General features: G+C 34.9%; 2 protein-coding genes across 3 annotated transcripts; one reads left to right on the top strand and one right to left on the bottom strand.

Moving 5' to 3' along the window:
• Nucleotides 1–399: 399 nt before the first annotated feature.
• Nucleotides 400–2098, bottom strand: LOC129354969 (uncharacterized). Its single transcript, XM_055024538.1, has 5 exons — nucleotides 2039–2098; nucleotides 1562–1894; nucleotides 1119–1466; nucleotides 647–757; nucleotides 400–551 (listed from the first exon to the last, which is right to left on the bottom strand). The coding sequence occupies exons 1-5, from the start codon at nucleotides 2079–2081 to the stop codon at nucleotides 400–402; spliced, it is 987 nt and encodes a 328-aa protein (XP_054880513.1). The 5' UTR covers nucleotides 2082–2098.
• Nucleotides 2099–13264: 11166 nt separating this feature from the next.
• Nucleotides 13265–17083, top strand: LOC129354956 (immunoglobulin kappa light chain-like). Of its 2 annotated transcripts, XM_055024520.1 has the most exons (6): nucleotides 13265–13341; nucleotides 13465–13809; nucleotides 13896–14231; nucleotides 14519–14626; nucleotides 16674–16735; nucleotides 16814–17083. In XM_055024520.1, exons 1-6 carry the CDS (start codon nucleotides 13269–13271, stop codon nucleotides 16952–16954), a joined length of 1065 nt encoding a protein of 354 aa, XP_054880495.1. In that variant the 5' UTR covers nucleotides 13265–13268; the 3' UTR covers nucleotides 16955–17083. The 2 variants fall into 2 exon arrangements, with proteins under 2 accessions (XP_054880495.1, XP_054880496.1); XM_055024521.1 differs by lacking the exon at nucleotides 14519–14626.
• Nucleotides 17084–25777: the final 8694 nt, after the last annotated feature.

Below are 25777 nucleotides of genomic sequence, written 5' to 3'. Positions count from 1 at the left end.
TTTTTACCAAAACAAGTTTTCTTGCTATAAATTTGATATTTTTTTTATATTGAAATTAGAATTTTTTATTTTTTTATTTTATTTTTTTTTTACACCTGCGTTGTTCTGTCCAATCAGAATATCTCATGTTTAGGCCAATCACAATTTTCACACTTGCACTTCAGTCTTCGAGCATTCAGAGATTATCATTTAATTTAAATTGGAGCCAGCAATGAATGGAGTCTTATCTACTTTTTCTGTCTGTTTAACATTTACATAATAAATCTCTGTTTTGGCTGTTGGCCAGACATGTTCAATTTAAATAAAACACAAAAAGCTGACACATTTAATGAAAATGATGAAAAACATTTGACTGTTTGCATAGGTTTTCATACTAAAATTGAAACATTACAAAGTCATTTATTCCATAACAGCAGCATAGATCTTTTTTGTCCCCATGTTTGCCTTCTTTTTTCCATTATCGTCATTTATTACTGTGAAGACGACGGCAGTGCAAATATTTGCCTGCCATTTTTTGCATAACACTTGTTTCGCTTGCTGGGCTGCTGAAACTGAAGTTAGAAAAAAGAAAGAAAGAAAATTATGGAAATTACATAAAACATATCAATTTGATTTTTTTGTGTAATTAAATAATCACTTAAGTTACCGTTGCCTTTGCTTTCCTTTATGCCATAAATGAGGACACCTAAAGCAATTAGGCTGATGCCCAAGCCAAATCCAAAGACAATGCTGACCAGCGATGAACAAGTGTTGGTTGCTGCAAAGAAAACAAGAAACTTCAATATGAGTCCAAGATTATTTTTATATATACAAATATTAAAGAATTGCATTAGCTGACAGTAATAGTAAATTGGAAATAATTTGTCTGAGTCGGGCAGTCAGAATATTAAACCATTTATTACGACGTACAACTGGCTCGGAAGACATTCAGATTTCGGCGACTAAAAGAACATTTAGATTTTATTTATTCCAATTCTGGATTCTGGATCAAGTATTACATGCATTAATTCATTATGTATTTTACTTTAAAGTCACATATCTAATAAAAGTACTCTGCTATATATTTGTTATGTCACCATTGTTAATTGAAGCAAATTCTCTGATGAAGAGACTTTTACCTTTATAATGAACCTTAGTTCCATTTCCAAATAATATCTGTCCACATGCAGCCACGGCGCAGTGATAAGTTCCAGCGTCAGAGGTCTCAGAGAAGTTGTAAAAACATTTTGTTGCAGTGGGAGCTTCAGGACTGCTTTCACACTCCTCTCCACTGTTTTCTTGTAGATAAAGTAAACTGGGATGAGAATGATTGGATCCAGATCTGAACCAGTACACCCTGTTTGCTGCCGGACATGGTTTCCTCTCAGAGTCAGAGAGAACTGAACACTTCAGAGTCTCACCAGTTTCTGGATAAACTAGGCTAGATGGAGGCATCTGAACGATTTCAGTGATATCTGATTCTAGTCCTGGAAAACAAATAAAACATGTTTCAGTCTCACAACCAAAAAAAATAAAAAATAACTCATAATATGATTTATAAGTACTTTATTAATGATATTACCTTGAACTTTTAGAAAGTTACCATTAATAAATATGAAGTCAAGCTGTCTGATTTTAATACAGTAGTAAAGTCCATTGTCGTTTCGCTTAGCTTCATTAATATATAGAAGAAATTTTCCCTGTTCTTGTTTTGTCTGAATGTGAGAAATCTTGGAAACATCGTCGTCCACAAAGTTAAATGTTGCTCCAAGAAATTCTGGCCAGTTTCCAGAAACAAGTCGGATCCAATACAAAGTTTCTCTGTAGAGAGCAGAGGTCTGGTGTGGACAAAGCAGGGTCACATTTTGTCCAACAATTATCGTCTTTACTTCAAACTTAAAATCTTCAGTACAATCTGTAACATGAAAAAATTTATTCATCACACAATATCTACTGAAAGGAGAAGACAATATGTCTTTACTGTGCTGAAGTCATGAATGGCGGCGTAATCTCTGTCTCATAAAAACATGTATTTAGTGTAGATTTCATTCATACTCACAGCCAGCGCTGATCATAAGGAGAAAAAATACAATCAAAGGCATTTTGTCACTACACCTCTTCAGACTGTGTACAGTACAGAAGATCTTAGGACGGGTCAAACTAATATGATTACGTTCAGGGGGAGGGAACTATTTAGAGTGATCTGATTGGCCGTTGATGGTGTTTGTTATCTATCTAAATGGCCTGAATTTTCTAACCTACTCTCATATGGCAACCCTTATCATAAGTTTCTTTGCATGATTACCCAAAATCAGATCTGTTTCACAACATGAAACCAAAAGTGAATCTCAGGATAAACAACTCAGAGAAACTCATTGCATCTCTATGGTCTTTAAGTTTATTATGCTATTTGATAGTTATTCTCTATGTCTCTTCAGAAATACCTGACCTGTTTCAATGTTACTACTTCCGTCTGACCATAACAATCTATTAACAAAATATTAAAATAGTATTAATATAGTAACTCGATTGATAACATAATAACAATATAGTTAATATGTTCCGGCTGAACATAATCATAACAATCAACAGAAACAAAATTAACAAAATCCTTTTCCAAAGCCAAATCCAATTACCTCAGAACCTCAGCTTCTGGACCAAAACAAGAAATAACAAATTTTATATAAAATTATAATTTTCAGTAAGTAAAATCGGGACTAAACATGGAAGCATTTTCCTCTGTAAATATATTTCTAATACGTCTCATGGCATGGAATTGACAGCAGAGGTCAGTAATAACTCAGTTAACTAGAATATATTAAAAAAATCATGGCAATTTTATCCACAGATTAAATTACGTGCTATAAAGTGGAACGAAACAGGAAGAATTAAATCAATGGAGAAAAGGATGAGCAAATATAGCCAAAATGAATAAAATGTAAATATTAATTGATTGTTTATAAAAAAGGTTTCTCTCCATAAAAACATTACACAATGTGCCATGACTGGGAAAGACGATAAAAAAATAAAAATAGTTTTACGTTGAAAACATACATCTATATTTCTGAATTGAATGTTCCAGTCAAAAATAAATCACAAGCGTTCTAAAAAAAAAGATGACTAGCACTTATATAACTTTCAGAAAGACAAGGAAAGCAGGTATAGTTTTCGCTACCAAGTAATAAATTGAACAGTAATGGCCTCTTTGAACACATGTGGCCTAAGACCCCACTCCTGTTGAAGCTTTAATAATGTTAGCTGCACAAGATTTGGATGAGCCAAGGAAATACGACAATAATATGTCCATTCAGATGACGTTAAACTAATATTTTTAGTTCTTCTGACTATTCCAATATTTTACCCAAATCTTTCTTTGTGGAATAATTTCCTTTTATTCTTTTGTACTTGGGTTGTTGATGATGGCTCATGTATATTTCATGTTATTAGGTAAAATTTTATGTATAGTACGTTTATCTAGGCCACTGGGAATATTCTGAATAGTTTGCTTCCTCAATAGCAATAAAGTCTTAGTCCAAACAAGAATGTGCATCTTGAGTCACTTTATCCGTCTAACCAATGGATGGTAAAAGCATTTGAGTACTATGACATATAGCTGAAGGTTGCTTCAGATATCTAAAGATGTGTTTGATATCTAATAAATATAAAATGTGATGTAAACAAACTATTAAATTGAGTTTAAAACATATTAACAGTAAACACAAAAGGAGATCCTTTCTTGTAATTTTCTGTAATTTGAGGGGATTTATGCTGTCCCTCTTTCAAATAAATGTTTCTTATTATCTTTTAAACTGACCGATACATAACCCAACAGTGACCACTTAGTGAAGTCACAGTATAAAGCATCAGCACTTCGTTAGAAACAATAGGAAAATGATCCATTGACGCAATGACACACAAAGACATTTTCAAACTGATAAGTTTCACCTTCTGAAGGAAGCTCCTCCCTGTCACTGTGTGATTCACGTCACTGGGTGGAGATTAGATGAAAGATTCAGGGAGGTGTTTGTGGCCACACTTTCCATTCTCTGCACTTCAGAGCAGCTTGGTCCGTGAAGCCTATATATGTCCATATTGAGAAGCAGATGACACCACTAAAGTAATAAAAGACTGGTTTACAAAACTTAGTTAAAAATATTTGTTGTCTCACTAAATTCAACCTAACCCCAGATGCTCCAAATTTATAGCATCATATAAATTATCTTTGAAAAGTAAAACCTAAATAGTGTAAAGGTCATTCCGTCTCAAGCAGCTGAAAAATGTAGTTGGCCACAGTCCAGACTAGATCAGTTTGATTTGTGGTTTCACTAATGGTCAACTTCAAAAGTCAAGTCATGTGTTTAAACTGCAGGAAGTATCCAAAAAAAGGAACATGTTTAGATATTTATCACTTTATTTGAACAAAATGCAATGTCCATAATTAAATGAGTAGTAAAATAAATATAAATATGTATTTAATGTTTTTATTATTATTATTATGTTGTGTTTTATTTGTTGTTTTACCTTATTTTGTGCATAGAACTACTGTTACTGATCTAGTTTGACAAAAATCATAAAACGCTGCATGAGAATTTGAGCTATGCTGTGGTTGTGGTTTGTTCATGCGAGGGTGTGAAAACAAAGGGGCTTTCCTTCCTGTCCAAGCTGCAGCTTCACTCTGCAGAAAATAACACTTAAGCCGTGTTTTTAATTCGCATAAAAAGATACAAGCAAAGTAACACAATAATATTGTTAAAACTAATATTACCCAAGAAATAAGCACAAATTCATGAATGCAAAATTAAGTTGTCTTGAATTATTTTCCCTCAAGCGCTCTGTCTTTCACTGCTTGATTGTACAAAAAGGAGATTTATTTTATTTGTTGTACCTAGGTTGCTTTTGTGAAATTTATCATTAAGAATTGAATGCTTTAAATCCTGTTATGCTTTTTACAAGCCATTGTTTCATGTTCTGTAACAGGCATAAAAACAAAAATTCATAGGAGTCAGTAAAAAAAAATAGCTGTTTTATTAAAATGTTTTAATTCTGACTTTAAAGTAATTAAAATGGAAAATATCAGCCTTTCCATTAAATTAATGCGATTGAGATTTTTTTCTGACTTGGTTTTCAGTTGAAGCAAAGTGTGCGATGCATCTGTTCACAATAAACATGTTTGGTGGTCGGTCGAAGGGGTCTGAACCTCTCACCACAACTCTATTCTCTCAGAATAGCTGTGGAAACCTGCTTTATTTGTGACAGAAAGAAATATGTCAGAGTTGTTCTGAGATGATAAAATATCAAAAATGTAATATTTACTTTGCAACATGTTTAGATTTAAGAGAAAGTGATGATGTGAAGAACTATTTCAGAAATCATTTGTATTTATTGCATATGAACAACTGGAAACAAACATAATTGTGTGGAGAGTATTTTTTGCAAACTCTCAAGCATTGCACTGTAAGTAAGATTAGTAGCACATTTGCAGATTTACTTTATTTTGACATTGTGATCAGGTTGGACTGGTGTGGGTTGTGTAAAAAAGATTAAATAGTGTCAAAGCATTTAAGCATATTTCAGTTTCTTCTGTAAATGCTGAAGATGTTAAGGTATCACAGTCAATGACAAATATTTTATCTCAACAAATATGCATTAAAGCTGTTAATCTTTTAACACTACAAGTAAAATATATCAAGAAGGGCACCAACACTCTGTTTCTCTTCAAATGTAAATAATTTTATCTAACAATAAGGCATCTTCACCTACATCTGTCTAAAATGGCACTGGTTTGAGTTGTCCACTTTTACTTTATGTTTCACACAAACAATAAAAATGAACTTAGTATGATGTATATTTAAAAAGCTCCACCCCACATTGGCCCACCTACTTTTTCCTGTCCATCCCTTTGGAGGGAGGGGTAAGAGGCGGAGCAGTAGGGAGGGGCAAGAGGCGGAGCGATAGGGAGGGGCAATAGGTGGAGCGATAGGGAGGGGCAATAGGTGGACCGGTAGGGAGGGGCAAGAGGCGGAGTGATAGGGAGGTGTTTGTGGTCACACCACTGATCTAAATGTAGCTCTGTCACTTTCAGTCACGTGGAGGTGATGGAAAGTCTCATCTCAAAAGGCGATGCTAAAAGTTGCAACCAAAATCATATATGCCCAAATGAAGATAATTTTATGTCACTCAGAACATCTGACTGATCACTGGAAATCAGTCAGATCACAGAAAATGTAGGGTTTTTCTCTTCTTTTTTTTCACCAAGGTTTGCTATTACTATTAAACACATAAATAAAGTGAAAATCAGATTTATAGAACTATACATGCAACACAACAGGGTTGTAGGACGAGTAGCTCCACCCTTTGGTGAAGAAGGATCAAGACTTAACCCAAAAGGAGAGGAGGTCAGGTCACTGTTCACTTTGAGAACAGGCTAGACAAAGAAAATGTGGTCTTAGTAGATATATATGATTTGGGTTCAAAATCAAGGAAAGAAAAGAAGAGAAAAGAAAAGGAGCAGGAACCACGAGGAGAAAGAGAGTAGAAATTAGCTGAAAGAGAACCAACGCATCAGCAGCACTGAATTACGCATCAGCAGCACTGAATTAGATTGTTGTGGACTGAGATAATCTCTAATGTGTCAGACTACAAGCAGCAAAGCAATATAATATAATACCAGCATATAAGCAGCAAAACATTAAGCAAGCATGCAATAGAAAGACAGTTCACAATAGCCCTTAATCTAACACATCTGATTCAGCCCAGAAAATGGAACAGTCTCACTGTGAGTCGAGTTAAAGCAATGTCCAAAAATCTAAAATTGATGGAACAGGATAAAAACCTGTTCTCTTTTGACATGGCATCCCAGCAGGAGGTTCTCAGTACTTTAGACTGGAAACTTAACTCTGAGGAAAGTACCTTTCTTATTGAGGCCAAAGAGTTCTTGCTTCAACAGTGTTTGAACGGAACTTCTTTTTTTTTTGCCTTCCCAAGCTTTGCTTGAACCTAACAGACTCCAGCGCTACTTAAATCCTGTTTCTACTTGAACACCACTGAAGAAGTCGACGTAAAGCTTTATTTTTCTATGTTTTCAATTGCATCCTCTCTATCAGTTTGTCTAAAAACGCATCATCAATACCAAGAGTTTTGTCTACAGAGGCTATAACAGGCCTCTGTAGACAGACACATCAAGAGACGTCCCATATCTGCGTGGGAATGCAGAAATGATGTGTTTGCAGACTAGTTTCTAGAAGTTCTTCAGTGAACACTTTGAAGATTTTGAAATGGGAAAAAAAAAAATGTTTCAGCACTTTTATGTCTCAGTTGGATGCTGACTCTAAAGAGGAGGCTTTGGGATTCAGGTCTTACTTTTGTATTGAGTTTTATTGCAGGGAGGTTGCCAGGGATGTCTTCAGCACAAATAATGTGATATTTTAAGCAGTGGTATCTTTGATTGAGGTTGACAGACTTCACCATGACAAACATTTAGAAGCACTATGGATCTGTAAATACTATCAGAGTGTACTGAAGATATTCATTAGTTTGAGTCAAAGGGCCCAAAAGGGTACACATTCACAATAAATGTCAGGATTATTCTGTCCATTTCAGATTTTGTGCAGCAAATAAGTAGCATATGAAGTGACTGAGGCCAAAGCAACATCTGTATCCCTAAAAGAAACATTTAGTCATCCAACTTAAACTGAAATTTCTATTGTCATATCATCAGCCGCTTTCAAAGTTGCTCCCTTTTCAGTGTCTTCAAAGTTTTCAGGTTCCGAGTACATTAGCTTCACCTTCCATAAATCATTTGCTTTTTTTACAAAATCTTTTCACAAACAAACATTCACAGAATTTCGAGAAGCAACAATTAGTTTAGAAAATCTTTTAAATTGAAAAGGGTTCCTGCATACCAAGGATAGTGGGCTGGCTGTCTTCAATGTTTCAGCCAATCACTCTTCGGAAAATACTTCATTAGCTTTCAAACTAAAGTCTGCATTTGAGAACATAACCAATTGTCTCACAGTGGTTATGTGAGAAAAGACTGTGGCACAATGATTGTCAGGGTGGCTGCCTTGATTGTGTTTTTCAGTACGACTGGTAAGTCATTTTTATTAATGAAAATAATCATTGAGTTACTGTTTACATGGAAAACATTCTTGTGTTTTGAAAATAATAAACATGTACTTTTACTGTATTTTTACAGCTTTCATTTCAACTGCTAAGGCTTCCCACCCGATCTCTTTAGCTCTGGTAGATATCGGTGATAATATAACATTTGAATGCAATGCTTCTGAGAAGGAAATTAAATTCCTTAACTGGTATAAACAATCTCTTGGACACATGGTTGAAACAGTGGCTTCTGTGATCTTTGCTAAATGGTCATTCAGTGACAAATTGAAAGGCTCTCACTTTGCAATCACACCAAAAGGGTCTAGTTATGACCCCACTATCTTCAATATCAGCAAAGAGGATGAAGCAACATATTTATGTCACATTGGAACAGCATATTCACAGAAGTTCATCACTGGCACTTTCCTAGCTGTGAATGGTAAGATCATGTTTTCTGCCTGTAAAATTCACTGACATGTAATGTATTCTTCATTAACTGTGTTACTTGTGATATTTACCATGCAGATGATAAACAGCAGAAATCTCTCTACTTAAAACAACATCCAAAGACAGAGTTGGTTCGGCAGGGCGAGACAGTAACTCTCCAGTGTTCACTTCTCTCCAAGAATAAGGAAAAGTCCCAGTGCCCAACTAAACCCAGTATGTACTGGTTCAGAACTGAATCAGAACAATTCCATCCAGGCATCATTTATACTCAAAGGAACATCAGCGACAAAGACTTGGCAAGAAGCTGTTCTTACAGTTTATCTGTACGAGACTCCTCTGATGCTGGGATTTACTACAGCGCTGTGGTAGCATGTGGATCAATCGTGATTGGTGAAGGAACCAAAGTGGAGATGAGTATGTGTTTATAATTTTTAGTTTTCATAAATACATTACTTTGGTTTGTATTTCTTTGACCAACCAACTACTCGCTGGCAAGTTCCTTGCCAAATGGAGAGCTCAATTCATGGGGAACTCAATGATGATTTAAATATCATTATCATTTTATTACTTGACAAAAACTCATTACTAACTTGTTATTTAGTGAATTTTGTTTTCTCGCAACAAAATAAAAATCATTGAATGTCACTATTGTTTGACATCTCTTTATGATTTCTTTCCAAAATGTCCAGTAAAAATATAAAAGTGATTGTATAACCTCATATTTGCATTGTTGTTTTATAATAAGTGAAACTTTCAAAAATAATGTTAAACAGTTATGTTTTGAAGATAAGAGTTGTCTGTCATATAATATGCATGTTTGTGAAATTTGGATCGCTTTGCTCTTTTCAAATACATCTTCCCTAGCAACACATATTTTGATTGTGTCTAATCTTTCTGTTTGTTCTTTTTTCCAATCTAGGAAAATATTCAGATCATCTTTTTGTTGGACTTGGAGCACTGTTGGCTGTTTGTGTTTCTGTGATTTTTCTATTAATTTTCAACAACAAAGACAAAACATTTGTCAACACCTCAAAGGTAGGCCTTCAATTTTCTGGGATTGCAATAAAGTGCATAAAATTGAAAATAGTTCAAGATACATAGGAATTAATAAGCTTCTTCTCTCTAGGGAGAACTTAGCGTCCTCTTGTATACTACAAATGCCAATCTAAGTCACTCAAATGAGATGGTAAATAAATTAGATATTACATAATGATGATCATTCTGTATTACATGGCTGAAAAATAACATAATATTCTTTCTCATAGAAAAATGAAATCAAAGAAGCAAAATACACAGAAAAGAGATGGAAATGAAATAAAAATGAAACTCCATCATTTCCTTCACGCCACTGTCACATCAGACGATGTTGACCATCAGCTAACACTCTACAAGCAGTAAACCACAATTTTAATTTGTGCAAAATAAATGTATTGCATTAGTGTCTGTTTCACCTCACACTTACATTTTGTGTTAAAATCTCAAAATAGTTTGGAAATATTTCACCCTTGCTATCCCCACCGTTTACCTTGTATTTGGTGAAAATAATTGTATGATTTCTTCACAATATCAGTGGAAAGTCGACCTTGTAAATAAGTGTCAATGACTAGTTGTCAATTGTCTCATTGGGTTAAACAAATAAATCCTAATAAAATATTTCACACAAAGTGTAATAGAGTGATAAATTGTACTGTGTAAAGGTTTGCCATCCATTCATCAACTTCTGCTCAGCTTATCTTTAATTTAATATCTTCTAACTGTACTTTGACATTTTTTTGCAACAATGGTAGAGTCTTTGAAGAAGGGAGCAAGTTTTGCTTTCACAAGTGATCACTATGAATAGACAAAACTCTCAGATCCATCAATAAACAATTGACTGTGTGCATGAAATGCTTTCCCAGGTAGGGTTGGGACATTTGTAAGTCTGTGCCTGGGTTTAATCCCAACAACAAGCAATATATTTTTCTTGTGATGAAAGCTGGGATACTTTCTACATTGCTAAATAAGACTGATTTATGTTGAAAATCAGTTAATAAAAACCTAACATTAAAGTTTGAAGTCTTTGATTTTACCTACATGAGCAAATCCCCTCCAGAAAGTTGGAAAGATGTTTATGGTCATATCTTCCCTGCGGTTCACTTCACAGCAGCACTGTGAGCATCACAAAGCTGGTTTTTACTGGAACTGTTGAAAAAATAAAACTTGACCATCAATCTGTCAGGTTTGAGAGAGCAGCTATTCATTCAAACATGAGAAAGGAAAATTACATCATAAATGAAAAAAAATACTGTAATGATTTTAATAAACTGACACAATGGTCAAAACCAATTCTAACCGGAGATGTGAATTAACTTCTGACATCTGAGGGAAGGACTGTTCATGAGATTTAAAAACATTTGCATTAGTGGGATTATTCAGGCATGAAGTATGACGTTTTTGAATTTGCAGTATAACTATAAAGTGAGGATAACAAAAGAAGTGTGCAGAGCTACTGAACACAAAGTTCAACCTTCCAACAAACAAAATAATGCTTGACAAATAAATAGAAGTGATGCATGGAAACTTAAGCACCACTGGTTGTGGTTTGGTAAACGCAAGTGTGAAAAAAAAACAATGCTTTGTTTCCTGCCGAACCATTTAGCTGACTTTCAAGTGAGCCTTTACTTTTCTCTTTAAAATATATGCAATTATAAAAATGTTTTGACAAAATCAAACAAAAAACATCAGGAAGAAAAAATTAATCTGATTTTAATTACATAATTTGATAATAATAGGGCTTGTCAAACAGACAGTCTTCCTGTCTGGTTGAAGCTTGCAGAACATCTATTCTCAGCCACCAGCCTCAGCAGTTGGTCAAAGGGAAAAAAAACAGCCTGCAACTGTTTCTATTTACTACTGTCACTTTTGCATGTAGTTTTTCACAATGAACAGCGAACGCTAGAATAAGTTTTTTTCTTTTTATGAAGTTTAAAATAGTTAGACGAACTTCAAAGAAACGGATGGTGTGAATAAAGAGAACGGATGTCAAAGTGTCAGTAGGAATGTCATAAAATGTGTGAAAGGCTAAAAAGTCTTCTTTATGAAGGAGTAATGATTAACACTATCCAGGCAGGTGTTGCAGATTTGCAACAACTTAACCAGTCTTTGCAAGTATTTGAGCCTGAGAGGATTAAACAACAGCTTGAATCTATCTTTTAAAAATAAAAACACAGGATAAAAATACAAACACTTAATTTTATTGTTATTATTATACAGGTGAAAAAATTACAAAACTCTGGTAGACAATGGTGATAGTATAACATTCAACTGCAATGTTTCTGAGAAGGAACTTAAATATATTTACTGGTATAAACAAACTCTTGGACACATGGTTTAAGCAGTGGCTTCTGTGTTACAGTTACAATAGCTTACACTGTCGGAAAAGTAATGATTGAAAAATAGCTTTTGTCCATGCAATATCTGGTATCATTCTGTAAAATCTTCTTTTAACATCTTATTTACTGAGAGCAAAACAAGTCACTCATTGCATTGTTTATCAGTTGCTGACATGCTTTTTCTCTATTATGCCACATATGTTCTTGTGTCGTTTTACATAGATCTGAACAGGAAGAAATAAAGCGTAATTGTAAAATGAAGACAATCACACATGGAGTATGATGCCACTTAAGATGCAAGTCTGCGTTGGGATGAAAGGTGTAAAACATACGCTGTACTACAACATCAAGGTAGAGTAAGTCTGCCCTGATGTTGTAGTGTTATATGTCAATTTATCTTTTTCTTTTTATTAACATTTGCACTGAAATCTTATATGGAATTTTTTGCATAGTTTATGGTTGGCCCCAAGTGGTACAAATAAATATTCGCTGAATATGAAGAGAAGATTCTTTCTGTTTGAGTTACAATAAGGTTAGAGTATCAACACTGATAGAGCCTATCCATTGGATAGTATTAGAATACATTATTATAATGCCTTGTAACATCTGAGTTATATATATTAACACATTTTTATGCATCCTATTCACAATTTAGTGCAGTCAACTGTCAAAAGTTGCTAAATGTTAAGATAGGTTGCTTGGAACTATATTGGGTCCAGAGAGTTACTGGTCCTAAAACAGCTTCCAGTTTACTACATTTAATTTAAATGATTTAAAAACAGCTTAGAGAAAAAATCTCTGCATGTGCAAATCTAAAGTTTGTTTCCAGGACTTTAACATTTGAAAGGCACAGCAATAAAAAAAATGCTTGTGTATGACCACTGTTTGACAGGTAAAGGATCTGACCAGGGCAGGTTTCAGCAGACAGGTGGCAAAAAGCAGATGTTTTTAATATAGCAATAATATAAAAGGAAATGACTTTGGGAGTCTCTATTAACAGCATCAACAACAAATCAGCTGTTATTGAAAGCCTAAAACACTATCATCTTTCCTCATGATGTTTCACAAAATCCGCCACAAATGTTAACAAAGCTATTTAACAATGGGTAAGACATTACAATAATGATCCATTTGATCTCAGAAAACCAAATACACTACACAAAACACTTGTTTTGGTATTATTCTTATCATAAGTAAAAAGTTAAAATAAGGATACTCATTTAAATCCCTTGTTCATTGAAAAGGCCTCACAGATTTAGCAAATGTAGTGGGCTGTGCATCTTCGTACATTTCAGCCAATCACTGTTGTCTGTTTTGGAAACACTTCAACACCACCTAAACTAAGCCTTCCATTTGGTAAGAGGGCATCAAATGTGCGAGAAGAGAAATAGGTGTTCCACAATGATCGCAGGACTGGCTGCAATGATTGTTCTCAGCATGGCACGTAAGAATACTTCTTTTCTAGAAAGAATTGCATCTCCAGACGAAGCAGTAGGTACTTCAAGTATATCGGACTTGAATGTTAAAAACTATTTTTTACTAAAGCCCTCACTGTTATTTTCCACAGCTCTTCTTCATACTGCTAAGGCTTCCCACCCGATCTCTTTAACTCTAGTAGATATCGGTGATAATATAACATTCGAATGCAATGCTTCTGAGAAGGAGCTTAAATTCCTTAACTGGTATAAACAATCTCTTGGACACATGTTTGAAATAGTGGCTTCTGTGATCGTTGCTAAATGGTCATTCAGTGACAAATTTAAAGGCTCTCACTTTGCAATCACACCAAAAGGGTCTAGTTATGACCTCACTATCTTCAATATCAGCAAAGAGGATGAAGCAACATATTTATGTCACATTGGAACAGCATATTCACAGAAGTTCATCAATGGCACTTTCCTAGCCGTGAATGGTAAGATCATGTTTTCTGCCTGTAAAATTCACTGACATGAAATGTCTTTTTCATTAACTGTGTTACCTTTTATATTTACCATGCAGATGATAAACAGCAGAAATCTCTCTACTTAAAACAACATCCAAAGACAGAGTTGGTTCGGCAGGGCGAGACAGTAACTCTCCAGTGTTCACTTCTCTCCAAGAATAAGGAAAAGTCCCAGTGCCCAACTAAACCCAGTATGTACTGGTTCAGAACTGAATCAGAACAATTCCATCCAGGCATCATTTATACTCAAAGGAACATCAGCGACAAAGACTTGGCAAGAAGCTGTTCTTACACTTTATCTGTACGAGACTCCTCTGATGCTGGGATTTACTACAGCACTGTGGTAGCATGTGGATCAATCGTGATTGGTGAAGGAACCAAAGTGGACACAAGTATGTGTTTTGTGTTTCTGGCCACTTTAAACACATCAAAGAATCTAAATATTTTATCAGAGCATTAGTACAAAAGTAATTTAATTTAATCAGTCCCTTTAATTTTTTCATGTGCGTGGAAACTCTATAACCTATTTCTGGAAGTTAAAGTTTATTGTGCTGAGTTACTGTAGCCTTGGCAATAATGTCCGAAATGCAAAAATTCACTGCCAGTACACTTGTGTTAAAAATATATATTTGAAATGTGCCAAACCCTTTTTTTTTTTTTTTTTTTTTTATATATCAAGTTGACAGTCTCGTCGTTACACTTGGAGGACTGTTGGTCTGCTGTGTCATTGTTATAGTCCTCTTAATTCTCTACATTAAATTGAAGCAAAATTGTGGACACGGCAAAGGTGAGTTTTGCAAATTCAATACAAAGTCACTTTCATATAAACCATGAACTGCTTTTAAAAATTGCTTACATTGAAAATGTTAACCACAAACTCATCTTATTTTGTTATACATGTACCATCAGAACAGGATGGATACTTTCGTGTGTAGTCCAGATTCTGACCATGCTCTCTGAAAGTTGAAATTGAGATTATTTCAGGCAAAAGTTGTTTTGCGTCAGGCGAAGCAACATTTTTTCAATATTATTGTCTAATTTTAACGACCCTGTTTGAACTGTAGTTCCAGTTTTCTGTTTCTCAGTTTCCTGGATCCTGACAGAGAATTCTTATGGCTAAAGCGTCTGTGGGATATGTGTTGGGAGGTTTTTTTCAAATATGTTATTTCGCGAACATTTATTGCCTTGAGTAGTTATTTTTTTTCAAACCAATTATTCTCACGTACTTTAGTTTCAGAAGTACTGAGATCAGTCTGACTGATGTCACCTGATATGACATCCTCTAAGTTTCTAAAATCACACATCTTTGAACTTGTTAAAGTAGTCTTCTCCACAACTTGAAGCCTAAATCAATTGAAGCTCTGCCATAAAATTAATGCAAATTATTATTCGTGTTAATGCGCTTTGCAACTAAGTCCGATGATAGTATGTTTTACTTTTTGCATGATATAAAATCCAGTTACATTTGCAAAGCATTGTGTCTCTCTTGCATTTAACCTTCCTCTGGTGTTAGCTTTCTGCTGCCATCTATGGTGTTAGCGGGTCATTTTGGACCCCTATATATTTACTTCAAGAAAAGGCCAAAAACAAGTTGTTTTTTTTTCTCCACACAATATAAAAAACAGAACAGTCATAAATAATAAAAAATTACAATAAAACAAAGATTTTGCAAGGTCAAATAAACAACAACCAATCGAGAAAATCACACCAAAATAAATCAACTACTTGTTCTATAAATACTCTGTGCAAAGAACATGCCTGTGTGTGTGTGTGTGTGTGTGCTACGTGTGTGTGCGTGTGTGTGTGTGCGTTTAGATGCATGTGTTGCAAAAAAGTGACACTTTTAGTGCTTTCTTTGCATGTATATTTGTTGCAGGTGAAGCACACTATGTAGGTTTTTCTGTCCATATTGCTAGGGCAGACCTGACACCTCTTTCTTTTTGAGCGAGGTGGTCTCACTTGCATTGTGTCTGTGGATGGAGTGCTTGAAGCAGGGCTTGTTGCTGAGGCGGAAGGTGATGCTGATGCTCTTCTTATTGCTGTGAATGTGGATGGCGTGCTTGGTGACCACTGCAGCTGTCTGACCGAGTCTGCAGCAGCTGGGTCTCCGGTCACCCGTTCCTGGATGTTGCCACGTTTGTGTTGGAATGATTCAGCTGAAGCAGACACAACTGATCAGTTGTGTCTGTTTCTTCCAATTGGTACTCCACATCATCTTCGTCCTCAGAGGCCTGCTCATCTCCATCGCTAAAATCCTGTGTGTCCTCTGCCTCATTTGCAGCAAAGATGTGATCCAAAGCTTCTTTTACAGTGAATCTTCTCATTGTTGCATTCTGTGAATTGGAGATGTGTACTCTGCAAGTCACCACCTCTACACTCAAATGGCTTGACATGGCTGGACATATCTTCCTTTATTTGTTCTCACAAAAAGGCAAAGAGAAAAGCCCCTAAATGAAGCTCAAGTGGTTGCAGGAAGAGGCTGTTGGTTGATTGTGTGTTTATGATTTCATTTTTGGCATGTTTTTATTGTTTTATAATCAAAAATTTTAACCGGGTCAAAAATGACCCGAACACCACAAAAGTCTTTTTTTGTTCACCAGAGCACTTTATAATTTAGTAAAAAAAAAAAAAAAAAAAAAAAAAAAAAATATAAAATAATATATATATATATATATATATATATATATATATATATATATATATATATTTTTTTTTTATTTTGTTTAAATGGAAGTCCCAGACAAAGTCAAAAAGTTTCAATGCAAAAAAAATGTATGAAGTACTTTTATGCATGCTAAAAAATCTATAAAAACACATATGTTTGCTCTTCAAAGGTCAAAATGGTTCCAGTCTGGTAGAGGATCACAAATCAGAAGATGCTCACACAAGAAACTTGGTAAATATATCCCTGACAAGTCTTTCACAACATGTTCTATGAACATGAAAATAAACTAATTTGTTCCTTCTTTTGCAGGATGGTGAAGCAATAGAAGCAAACTATGCCACAGTGCAAACCCGGGTTAGAAGGACTAATGAGAAAAAAAAAAGTCCACAAGAATGTGTTTACTCCTCTGTCAAATCAGACGGTCAATATAATCAGCTCTCTTCTCTTTAGTCATCACTGTTAACATTTGTTGCATTTCATTTTGATCATATTTAGATAACATAATTTGAAATGCAAAATTATGTTTTTTTTTTCTCCCTTTTTCTTGTTAATTTGTAGTTTCAGTATGTTGACACATAAAAAAACAGCTGTTCTGTATTCCATGGATCACATTAAATAATTTATTTTTGCCTAAATTGACTAAATTGCACAGAATTTTAAATTATGTTGAAAAATCTGTAACAAAGTAAAAGCTGAATAAATTATTGCAACAGATTTGTGGAGTAAAAAAATATTTCAAACAAATGTCTTTCATAAAGATGGAATAAACTTACCTCAATAATTAAGTTTTGAGTTTTCTTCTAAATACTGATCCCAATTGATTGTTGTTCCCGAAGAACATCACTGCTATCTATAATGCCAGTAATCCTTCTACTACTATTATTATGTACTATAGTGTCATGATAGTGCAGGAATATTGATTGTGATGAAAGGCCAAACATTGAGTGCTATATTCATAACATATTCACAAATTATTCAAAGATCGATTTGAAGATTTCCAAATTTGTTTTGGTTGCAAAACAAATTGCAAATGGCAAAAAGTAAGAAATACTGGAAGTCAGACACATGAAATCTTCTTTATGCTTTCTTAACATGAGCAACCAGGCTGCTGAACTAAATGTCAGCGGAGGTGCTGCAAGACCAAATTTATGAACAGACCTTGCCCGTCCGTCGTCCGTCCGTCCGTCCTTCCGTCCGTCCGTCCGTCCATCCATCCATCCATCCATCCATCCATCCATCCATCCATCCATCCATCCATCCATCCATCCATCCATCCATCCATCCATCCATCCATCCATCCATCCATCCATCCATCCATCCATTTATTTTCTGTACACCTTTGTCCCTAGTGGGTTTGGGAGGGGTGTTATCTCCAGTGAACGTTTCATGTGAGAGGCGTGGTAGACCCTGGACAGATTGCCAGTCTGTCGCAGCTGACCTCTACCATGAATTTATAAACTGTTTAACCTATATTACTGTCAGAAATACAAAACAAGTTTCAGGCCATCAGTACAAGAGGAAACAGTTTGGGGGAGGTAGTTTCTAAAATGAAATGCAACATGTACCTTTAAAACCAGAATGAAAAATGATTTGACCAGAGGAGAAGCTTATCTTTCATCAGGACAAGGATCAGAATGATAAAGCTACAATGGGAGTGTTTGGATCTAAACATGTGTTTAGAATGGCATAGGCCTAAAGCAACACAGCATTTTTGGCAAGACTTTAAAATGGTTGTTACAGTTCATTGTGACTGAGTCTACGCTACAGAACTGGAAAAATGTGAAGCTGGTAGACACATGGCCTAAACACTGCTGGGGCACCGGATAGTTGCTTTAAGAACCATTGCATCATTTTTACTTTGACATCACAATTATGCATTACATTCTTCTGGTTTGCCACCAAAGAATACTAAAGTTTAAAGAGGTATGAACATATTTATCTTTCTTATTTTCTCTAAATTCTTTGGCCATGGAGAAGAACTAAAAGCAAATGCAATATATTCATATAAAGATCTGTTTTTACTCTATTTACACTTACCAAAAATTATTTATTCCCCAAAAATTTGTGCTTCAATTTCAATTCACTGATGATAAAGAAAAAAACATCACCCCATATTATTAAATTTTATTGCGGTAAAAAAGAAAGACTAATATTTATACATTTTATGAAAGTGGGTTGTTACTAAAGAAACAAAAAAGTGCAGAAAAACAGAAAAACATGAAGCCACACTATTTTTGTAAACATATTTTGGGCAGATGAACATCAATCACTTTAACTTTTAACACAAGCCAAAAAGGATACACAGTTTTTAAATGAAATACAGTAAAATTTAATACACATGAAAAGATCTTTGACCTGGTGAAAGTATTTATTAAGCTAATATACTGTGCTAAATGCAAGAGACTGAAAAGTTTTTTGTGTCATGCCAAGCAAAAACAATAAAAAACATAAATACATAGTCTCAAAAGATCCTTGAATGCAGTGGTTTAGGATTTTATTCTTTATCAAAGATCCTGACATCACTGTAGATGGTACCTTCTTTTCTTCTTGCCTTAACCCTGCCCACTCGATCATCGTTTCTCTCGGTAAAAACTGCTGTAGAATAAACTACAGCATTTTCACTTCTCTGGGGAAATAAAATAAATGGGCAGATATTAATGTTCTTATATATGCAATACACATTATTTAGCTGATATATTTTTAACAACATAAAATTTCTCACCTGCTGATTTTGCAATTTCCTACAAACTACTTCAGCATTTTTGTCTTGAAACTCAGGACCTGTTAATTATTACAACAGGTTAAATAGAGTTTAATTTTATGTTTAAAGGAATCCACTTTTACAGAAAAATAATCTACGTATTACTCTTACCTTTGGAAAAGTGACATTTTTTTCTAATCAAATACACGAGCAGGGCTGTAACAATCAGCATCAAAACCAATATTCCACATATCAGAAGGAGGAGAGTGTTGTTCCTCTGTGAATTATTTATGCTGACATCTAAAACATAAAAAAAATAAAAAGTCATGATAGAAGAATCAAAATATGACAATATTGTGACTGTAATGCACAAAACATGTTGGAATTACCTTTCATCTCCAGTTTTGTGCCATTTCCAAAAACTACCATCCCACATGCAGCCAGAGCACAGTAATAGGTTCCAGTGTCGGAGGAGCTGATGTTGCTTTTCAAAAAGTTAAAGACACAATTCTGTCCTGATGGAGATTCAGGATTTTCTTCACATTTACCATTACCCTCATTTTGAGCATAAATTAAGCTGAGATGTGATTGTGGTGGAGAGACTCGGAACCAGAACACCTTGCGTTCCTCGGGACATGTTTTTTTTTCTAACTGAGAGAAAACTGAACAATGCAGACTCACAGAATCCCCTTCATGAACTGCATCAGATAAAACATCTTGAGTGACAGCAGTAACGTCAGGTTCTGATTCTAGAGAAGAAAAGAGATCAAATAAAACATTTTTGAAATGATATACAGAGGACAGGAAAAATGACTAATATAGACATTGGACAGATCTAGAAATATTTCCAATGAAAATATTGAATTAATGATTTTTTTTCCTGATATGTTAACCTGTTGACATTGATGAAACACTTGTATTTAAAACCTTTGTAATTTGGTTGAAACGTTTCACAAAACCCGTTACCTTTTACTCTGAGAAATGTTCCATTTAAGAAAGTGAGGTTGTGTCGTTGCGTCCTCAAGCAAAAATAAAATGCTGTGTCACTTAGGCTTGTTTTTGCGAAATGTAGAACAAAACTCCCAGGTTCTTGTTTTGTTGAAATGGGAGAATATGTGTTTTAATCAGGGTGATCAAAAGTAAATGTTGAGCCTAATATATCAGGCATTTTTCCAGGAATGACTCTTATCCAAAAGAGGGATCCAACCATCACAGATGAATGTCGTTTGCAAGTTAGAGTCACATTTTCTCCAACAGCAACAGTTGTTACCACAAAGTTCTCACCATCTGCACATTAAGAAAACATATTTACACAAAATAGTGATCAATAAACCCAATGAGTTATTATACATCTTTTACTAAGTAAATAAAATACTACATTTTCTGACCTGTCGCCACATACTTACATTCAACTTGGAGCATCAGCAGGATGAAAAAGACAACACGCATATTGAGGGTGTTTATCAACTCAATGCTGCAGTTAATTTGGTTTACTGTATAAGACAAATTCTTAATTTGGTAATATAAAATGGGAGGGAACAATTTCTTAGACATCTGATTGGCCTATTCAAATGTTGCGTAGCTACCAGTGGAAAGAGCGTGACCAAAACTTTCCAGCTTAAACATGAGACAACACCAGCAGATAGCTTTGTCATCTGGTGTAGGTGAGTTTTGAAATTTGTGAAAAGTTAAAAGAAGTTTGAAGCCAACAAAAGCAATAATTCTGATATTACACATAAATCTGTAAGAAATAAATTTAATTAAGAATTCTAAAAGCAAAACAAGGCAAAAAACTCGAATCAAAAATAGAATAATAACTTGACATGGTTTCAGAATTGCCAAAAGACATCAGCAGGTTTACTAAATAGCTAAAAACATCATGGTGTTTTAATAAGTTCAAAGTACTGTGAGGAGAAGTAAAAGTTTTACTAGAAAACAAAATGTAGTTTGTAATATATTCTTAGGCGTCTTTTGAAAACCCCAGACCTTTTGATTTGGTAAAGGTGATATTGCTTTTATAAATTTTACATGGCAGAAGGTTTGATACAATGAGCACACCTTTAAAACAGCACAGCTGAAATCCAAATGAAATTAATGAACCAATATTAAAAAGCCTGTATTCTTAAAATCACTATGTAAAATTTTTGCAAAACTTTTCATATGAACTAATTGTAGAACAAACCTGAGTGCGTGTGCACAGGTTTGCACATGCACTTACATGTCCAATTATCTGATTGGATGGAAGAAAAATCCAAAATCAGTGCCAGTCATTAAATAATCTATACCACTGCACTGATTTAGTTTGTCGACATTAAATTTATTATCAGTGCATTAAATTACTCTACATGTCCTAACCACGAGTTGTTAAAGTGCAAAGGAGTAGTCTGAAAGAAGTGCTTTCATAAATGGGACATTATTTATTACATACCAATCTAAGCACTTAGTAATTAATATTAGCTTAGATTGATAAACAGAGTTTAAATATATATTTAATAAATGCTTGTATGTAAAGACATAATTTTAATCTGCTTTGGACTTATTTCAAATGCAATAGACTAGAAGATGGAAAAGATGAAGAGAAAGGAAGAGAGGAAGATGACAGAGAGGATACAAGAAAATACACTGGATGTCACCGATGGAGAGGAAAAAACCATTGGAACTTGAAGCAGACATGGAGGAAATCAGAGGCTCAAACATCCAGAGGCCCCTACGAGCCACAGGATGACCACCACAGGAACGACCACGTCCCTGTGCCAGAGAAGAGCAGAGGAGAGGCCTGCAGGAACCACCCAGCATCCACAGTGTAGAAAACTGGAGATTTGCATGAAACAAAGATACTTAGAGGGTGAAATCATGGCACAGTGATGTGACAAAACGTAGAACGGATTGTTTTTTTCCTCTGATGTGTGTCATTCATGCCTCCTATATTTTCAGACTTTTCCTCTAATCATACATGGCCTAAGTGCTTAAATTAATAAACAAAGGGAGGGTCCTACAATTAAGGGAACATTTGCAGCACATTTATATCACTTAAGGACTTAACATTTGTTTCATCGTATCTGTTTCACTTTAGTTCAGTCCTTCTCAGTGTTTCTAGTTATGTGTATTTCTAGTCTCTAGTTTGTTGCTCCAGTTAACTCTTAGGTTTAGCTATGCTTTAGTGTAATATTCATTTATTAGTCCCTTGTGTAATCTCTCCCTAGTACTCTATGACATGTTTCTGTCTCTCTCCCCTCACACCTGCAACCTGTTAGCTCATCAGTCCAGATCTTGTGTTTCAGCATTCACCCTCACAGTATTAAAACCCCTTTCTGGTTCCTCCTGTTAAACTCCATTATTCCCTGTGACCTCCCTGTTTTCTCTGCTAGCTTTCTGGTTCTTGGTTTGTATATTTTTGTTCTTCTCTGGTACCCTGTAATTTTTGTAATTTTTTTTTTGTTTTTTTTTCTTTGTTAAATCTACAACTTCAACATAACATCTCAGCCTGCTGAATTTGGGTCCTCATCACCATCACTCACCAAGACAACAGCAAAGTTGTTTCATTTTTATTGCTTTCTACTCCACAAACTATCACCATATCTTCTTCCTTGTCAGCAATGTTTGTTTACTCTGAATTCACATTTGCTCTCAAAGGGTTTTGAGATTTCATTTTTGGCAGTGACTCATGTTTGTGTGGGGTGTGTTGCATTTTTGCCCTTCATCTGCATGCCACACACTGTAGGATTGTTGTATCTGTTGTTTTTAATTGTCATGTGTGAAGTCACTCAAGTTGTGAAAATAAACTGACAATTTCAAAGTCTTGCTGGTGAACAAAGCACTAGTCAACTCAGACAAGAAAATGTGGGCGGTAACCAGATATCTACAAAAACCTCTAGCAGACTCTTATGGACTTTACAGATAGAAAAAATTACATCAGACAGGATTCTCAATGGACCAGACAGCAAGGCAGGCCAGGCGGCATGAACCACTCATTATCATTTAAGAAGTGGCAGTTTCTGACCATTGTTGTTCCAGAAACATTGAGAATGTTATCTTTAAAAAATTGAGAAGTACCTCAACAGGCTGTGACCTAAATTTTGTTATGAAGAAGCATTTGTTTTTTTTTTTTCAGACAGTTCTTGAGAACTGATGTCTAAGCCATTAAAAACTTCAAGATGAGTGAAGTCAGTTGAGAAAAGCAGGGAAGAACTGACTAAAATTTTATGGAATAATACTTATTTTCTTTTTTCTGAGTAATTGACAATCTGGAAGGTAATTATTCAAACAAAAAAAAAAGATAAGAGTCATGTGCTATGCTAACAGTGAGTCATCCTTATACAATCCACCAGTGGGGTTGCTTTTCATCTTATGTATTGGGCTCACTGTTAACAACCTTGCCATAAAGAAAATCTGTTAACTTCATCAAGTTTTTTTATGCACAATGCATCTTTCTGTATTATGGAGCATTGTGTCACAATACAGACACTGCTAATAACAAGGATTTTAAAATACTACAAACTACAGAAAGACAAAAAGAATCGCCCTCATTTTATGATGTAAAAGTTAGTATCCAGGAGCCTGGAGGTAGTTTATTTGGTTGACAGGTGTTTGCGGCCTAGTAGTCAGAGAGACCTAATTTAGGAAGAAAAGATTTTGAACCACAATTAGTGAAGTGGTTAGCCCACTGAAACACCTCAAGAAACACCTCATGATAATCTATTGGTCTTTGGTAGAACACTTCAAACAGTTTCAGCAGCGCAAAAATAAAGTCAAGATGCAAAATAAGTTAGACCATCTACCCTTCTGTTTTCTAGTTCACGGACATACTGACACACTTAAATGCCTATTGGTTTAATTTTTGACTTCATACTTTTATTCTTCCAAAGAGCATGTTCTCTGAAAAATATCACATGTAAGCTAATGCATTTTGTTGTTGTTTTTATGAATTAAAGAATGTTTTAGTTTGTGACTCTCATGGTGAAACACCTTCATGTGAAGTCTATTGTAATAAGCTGTATGTTATTTACACCAGATATCATTGTTAAAACACCTAAGTAGTCAAAACAATCTGTCCACATTATAAGAACAAAGTAGTTTTCTGGAGTTATTTCTCCTGTCGGCATTACAAAAACCATTTGAGCTTCATTATCTGTCAAAATCTTTGCTGATAACAGCAATAACTGGAAACTTCGAGCTTTTAAAATCCTGAGGTTGTAAAAAAGTCCTAGAATTAAAATGTATATCTCTAATAATAAAGTCCACTTTAGCTTTGAGGTGAAATGTATGGCACGTCATCACTGAGTTCACACATCCTCCCACTCTAAGCAAGACAGTCAATATGAAACTCTGAATGGTCGGTACAAACTGTCTCTGTGTCTCGATCTGTAAACAGCCTTTGTACCACCTGTCATCAAATTCACCACTGCTTTAGTGTAAAAAGTATCAAAACAAGATGGAATTACATTGTGTAACATAATATACAGTTTTTAAAAATATATATTATTTATTAAACTGTTTTAGCCAAACTTAAAAGAAATTGAGGGCTTTTATGCCTCCCCCACTTCTTGTCACCTTGCACATCCTGTTGAAGCTGCGAGGCATGTCTGATCTGAGTAAACAAGCTTTGTGGTCGGTCAAAGGCCTGAGAAGTGCCTCACCACAGTCTATTTGTCACGGTAGATGCAGCATGTGGCTTTGACATGGAGAATGCAACTACAAAGGCCTGCCAGCATACAGCTGCTGATCTTTTTAAAGAATTAAACATCTCACCCAAGTTTAAAAGTACACAATGTTTTTAGTTTTTAAGAAATAAGCTACAAATAAGGTTCTTTTTGATTTTCAAACCAATAAGTAGGTTATTATACAGACTAAATGGCAATACAACATCAAAAGTTTTGTTCTTTTCACTTTGAGTTTCTATCTTTCTTCTCTAAAGTGAATCCTTACAAATACTTGCGAAGAAGCATCATTATATTTTAATAAATTGGATCTTGAAGATGTACAACAGGCTGAATTTAAAGCAGCATTTCTGTAAGTTAGCTTCTATGCCTTTTCTTCATCTTCATCACAATTGTTTGCTTGTGTATGACCCGCCTTTGGAGGCGGGTCAGTGCGTTGATTCGGAGACAACAAGGGAAAATGTGTCCCACAGAGTCATTCCTGCCTTGCTACACTGCACTTCTATAATCTCTTTCTGGGTGGTTGCAAGAGCTCTTAACAACCAAAGTGAAAGATGCAATTGTTTTTGTGCTTTGAACATAGAAAAAAAACCCTGTAAGCTTATTGCAAAGAATGCTCAGTTCAACAGCAAAATGCACATTTGGAATCACAATGACACAAACTTGGTTTGTTAGTCCTTAACAACATGAAAAGTTTTCTTGCTGCTTCACTCAAACAACTTTAGTGTTTGTGTCTTGAACTGGAAGTAGCTGTTGCAGTACATAATTAGATACTGTATGTTGCGAGAATACAAGCCAAACTAGTAAAAAATAAATTACAACTTGTGGGTCAATAGTAATAAATATCTCAGGGTATTGATACACAAGCCTTGTATTTGACATATGTCTTCAGTGAGTCCAGAATTAAACAAAACC

Source organism: Poeciliopsis prolifica, unplaced genomic scaffold (genome assembly GCF_027474105.1).
Source record: "Poeciliopsis prolifica strain line A6 unplaced genomic scaffold, Auburn_PproV2 SCAFFOLD122, whole genome shotgun sequence".
Taxonomy (NCBI): domain Eukaryota; kingdom Metazoa; phylum Chordata; class Actinopteri; order Cyprinodontiformes; family Poeciliidae; genus Poeciliopsis; species Poeciliopsis prolifica.
Note: the sequence above shows the minus strand (reverse complement) of the source record. Positions and strands in the feature narration are given on the sequence as shown.

What these genes read in the sequence shown, in the direction of transcription:
- LOC129354956 (XM_055024520.1), top strand. Translation starts at nt 13,269, where the DNA reads ATGTGCGAGAAGAGAAATAGGTGTTCCACAATGATCGCAGGACTGGCT. An exon ending in GATTGTTCTCAGCATGGCAC is followed by an intron (nt 13,342 to 13,464) that starts GTAAGAATACTT and finishes TATTTTCCACAG; the next exon opens with CTCTTCTTCATACTGCTAAG. An exon ending in ATGCTCACACAAGAAACTTG is followed by an intron (nt 16,736 to 16,813) that starts GTAAATATATCC and finishes CTTCTTTTGCAG; the next exon opens with GATGGTGAAGCAATAGAAGC.
- LOC129354969 (XM_055024538.1), bottom strand. Translation starts at nt 2,081, where the DNA reads ATGCCTTTGATTGTATTTTTTCTCCTTATGATCAGCGCTGGCT. An exon ending in TAACTTTCTAAAAGTTCAAG is followed by an intron (nt 1,467 to 1,561) that starts GTAATATCATTA and finishes TTTGTTTTCCAG; the next exon opens with GACTAGAATCAGATATCACT. An exon ending in AAAGGAAAGCAAAGGCAACG is followed by an intron (nt 552 to 646) that starts GTAACTTAAGTG and finishes TTCTAACTTCAG; the next exon opens with TTTCAGCAGCCCAGCAAGCG.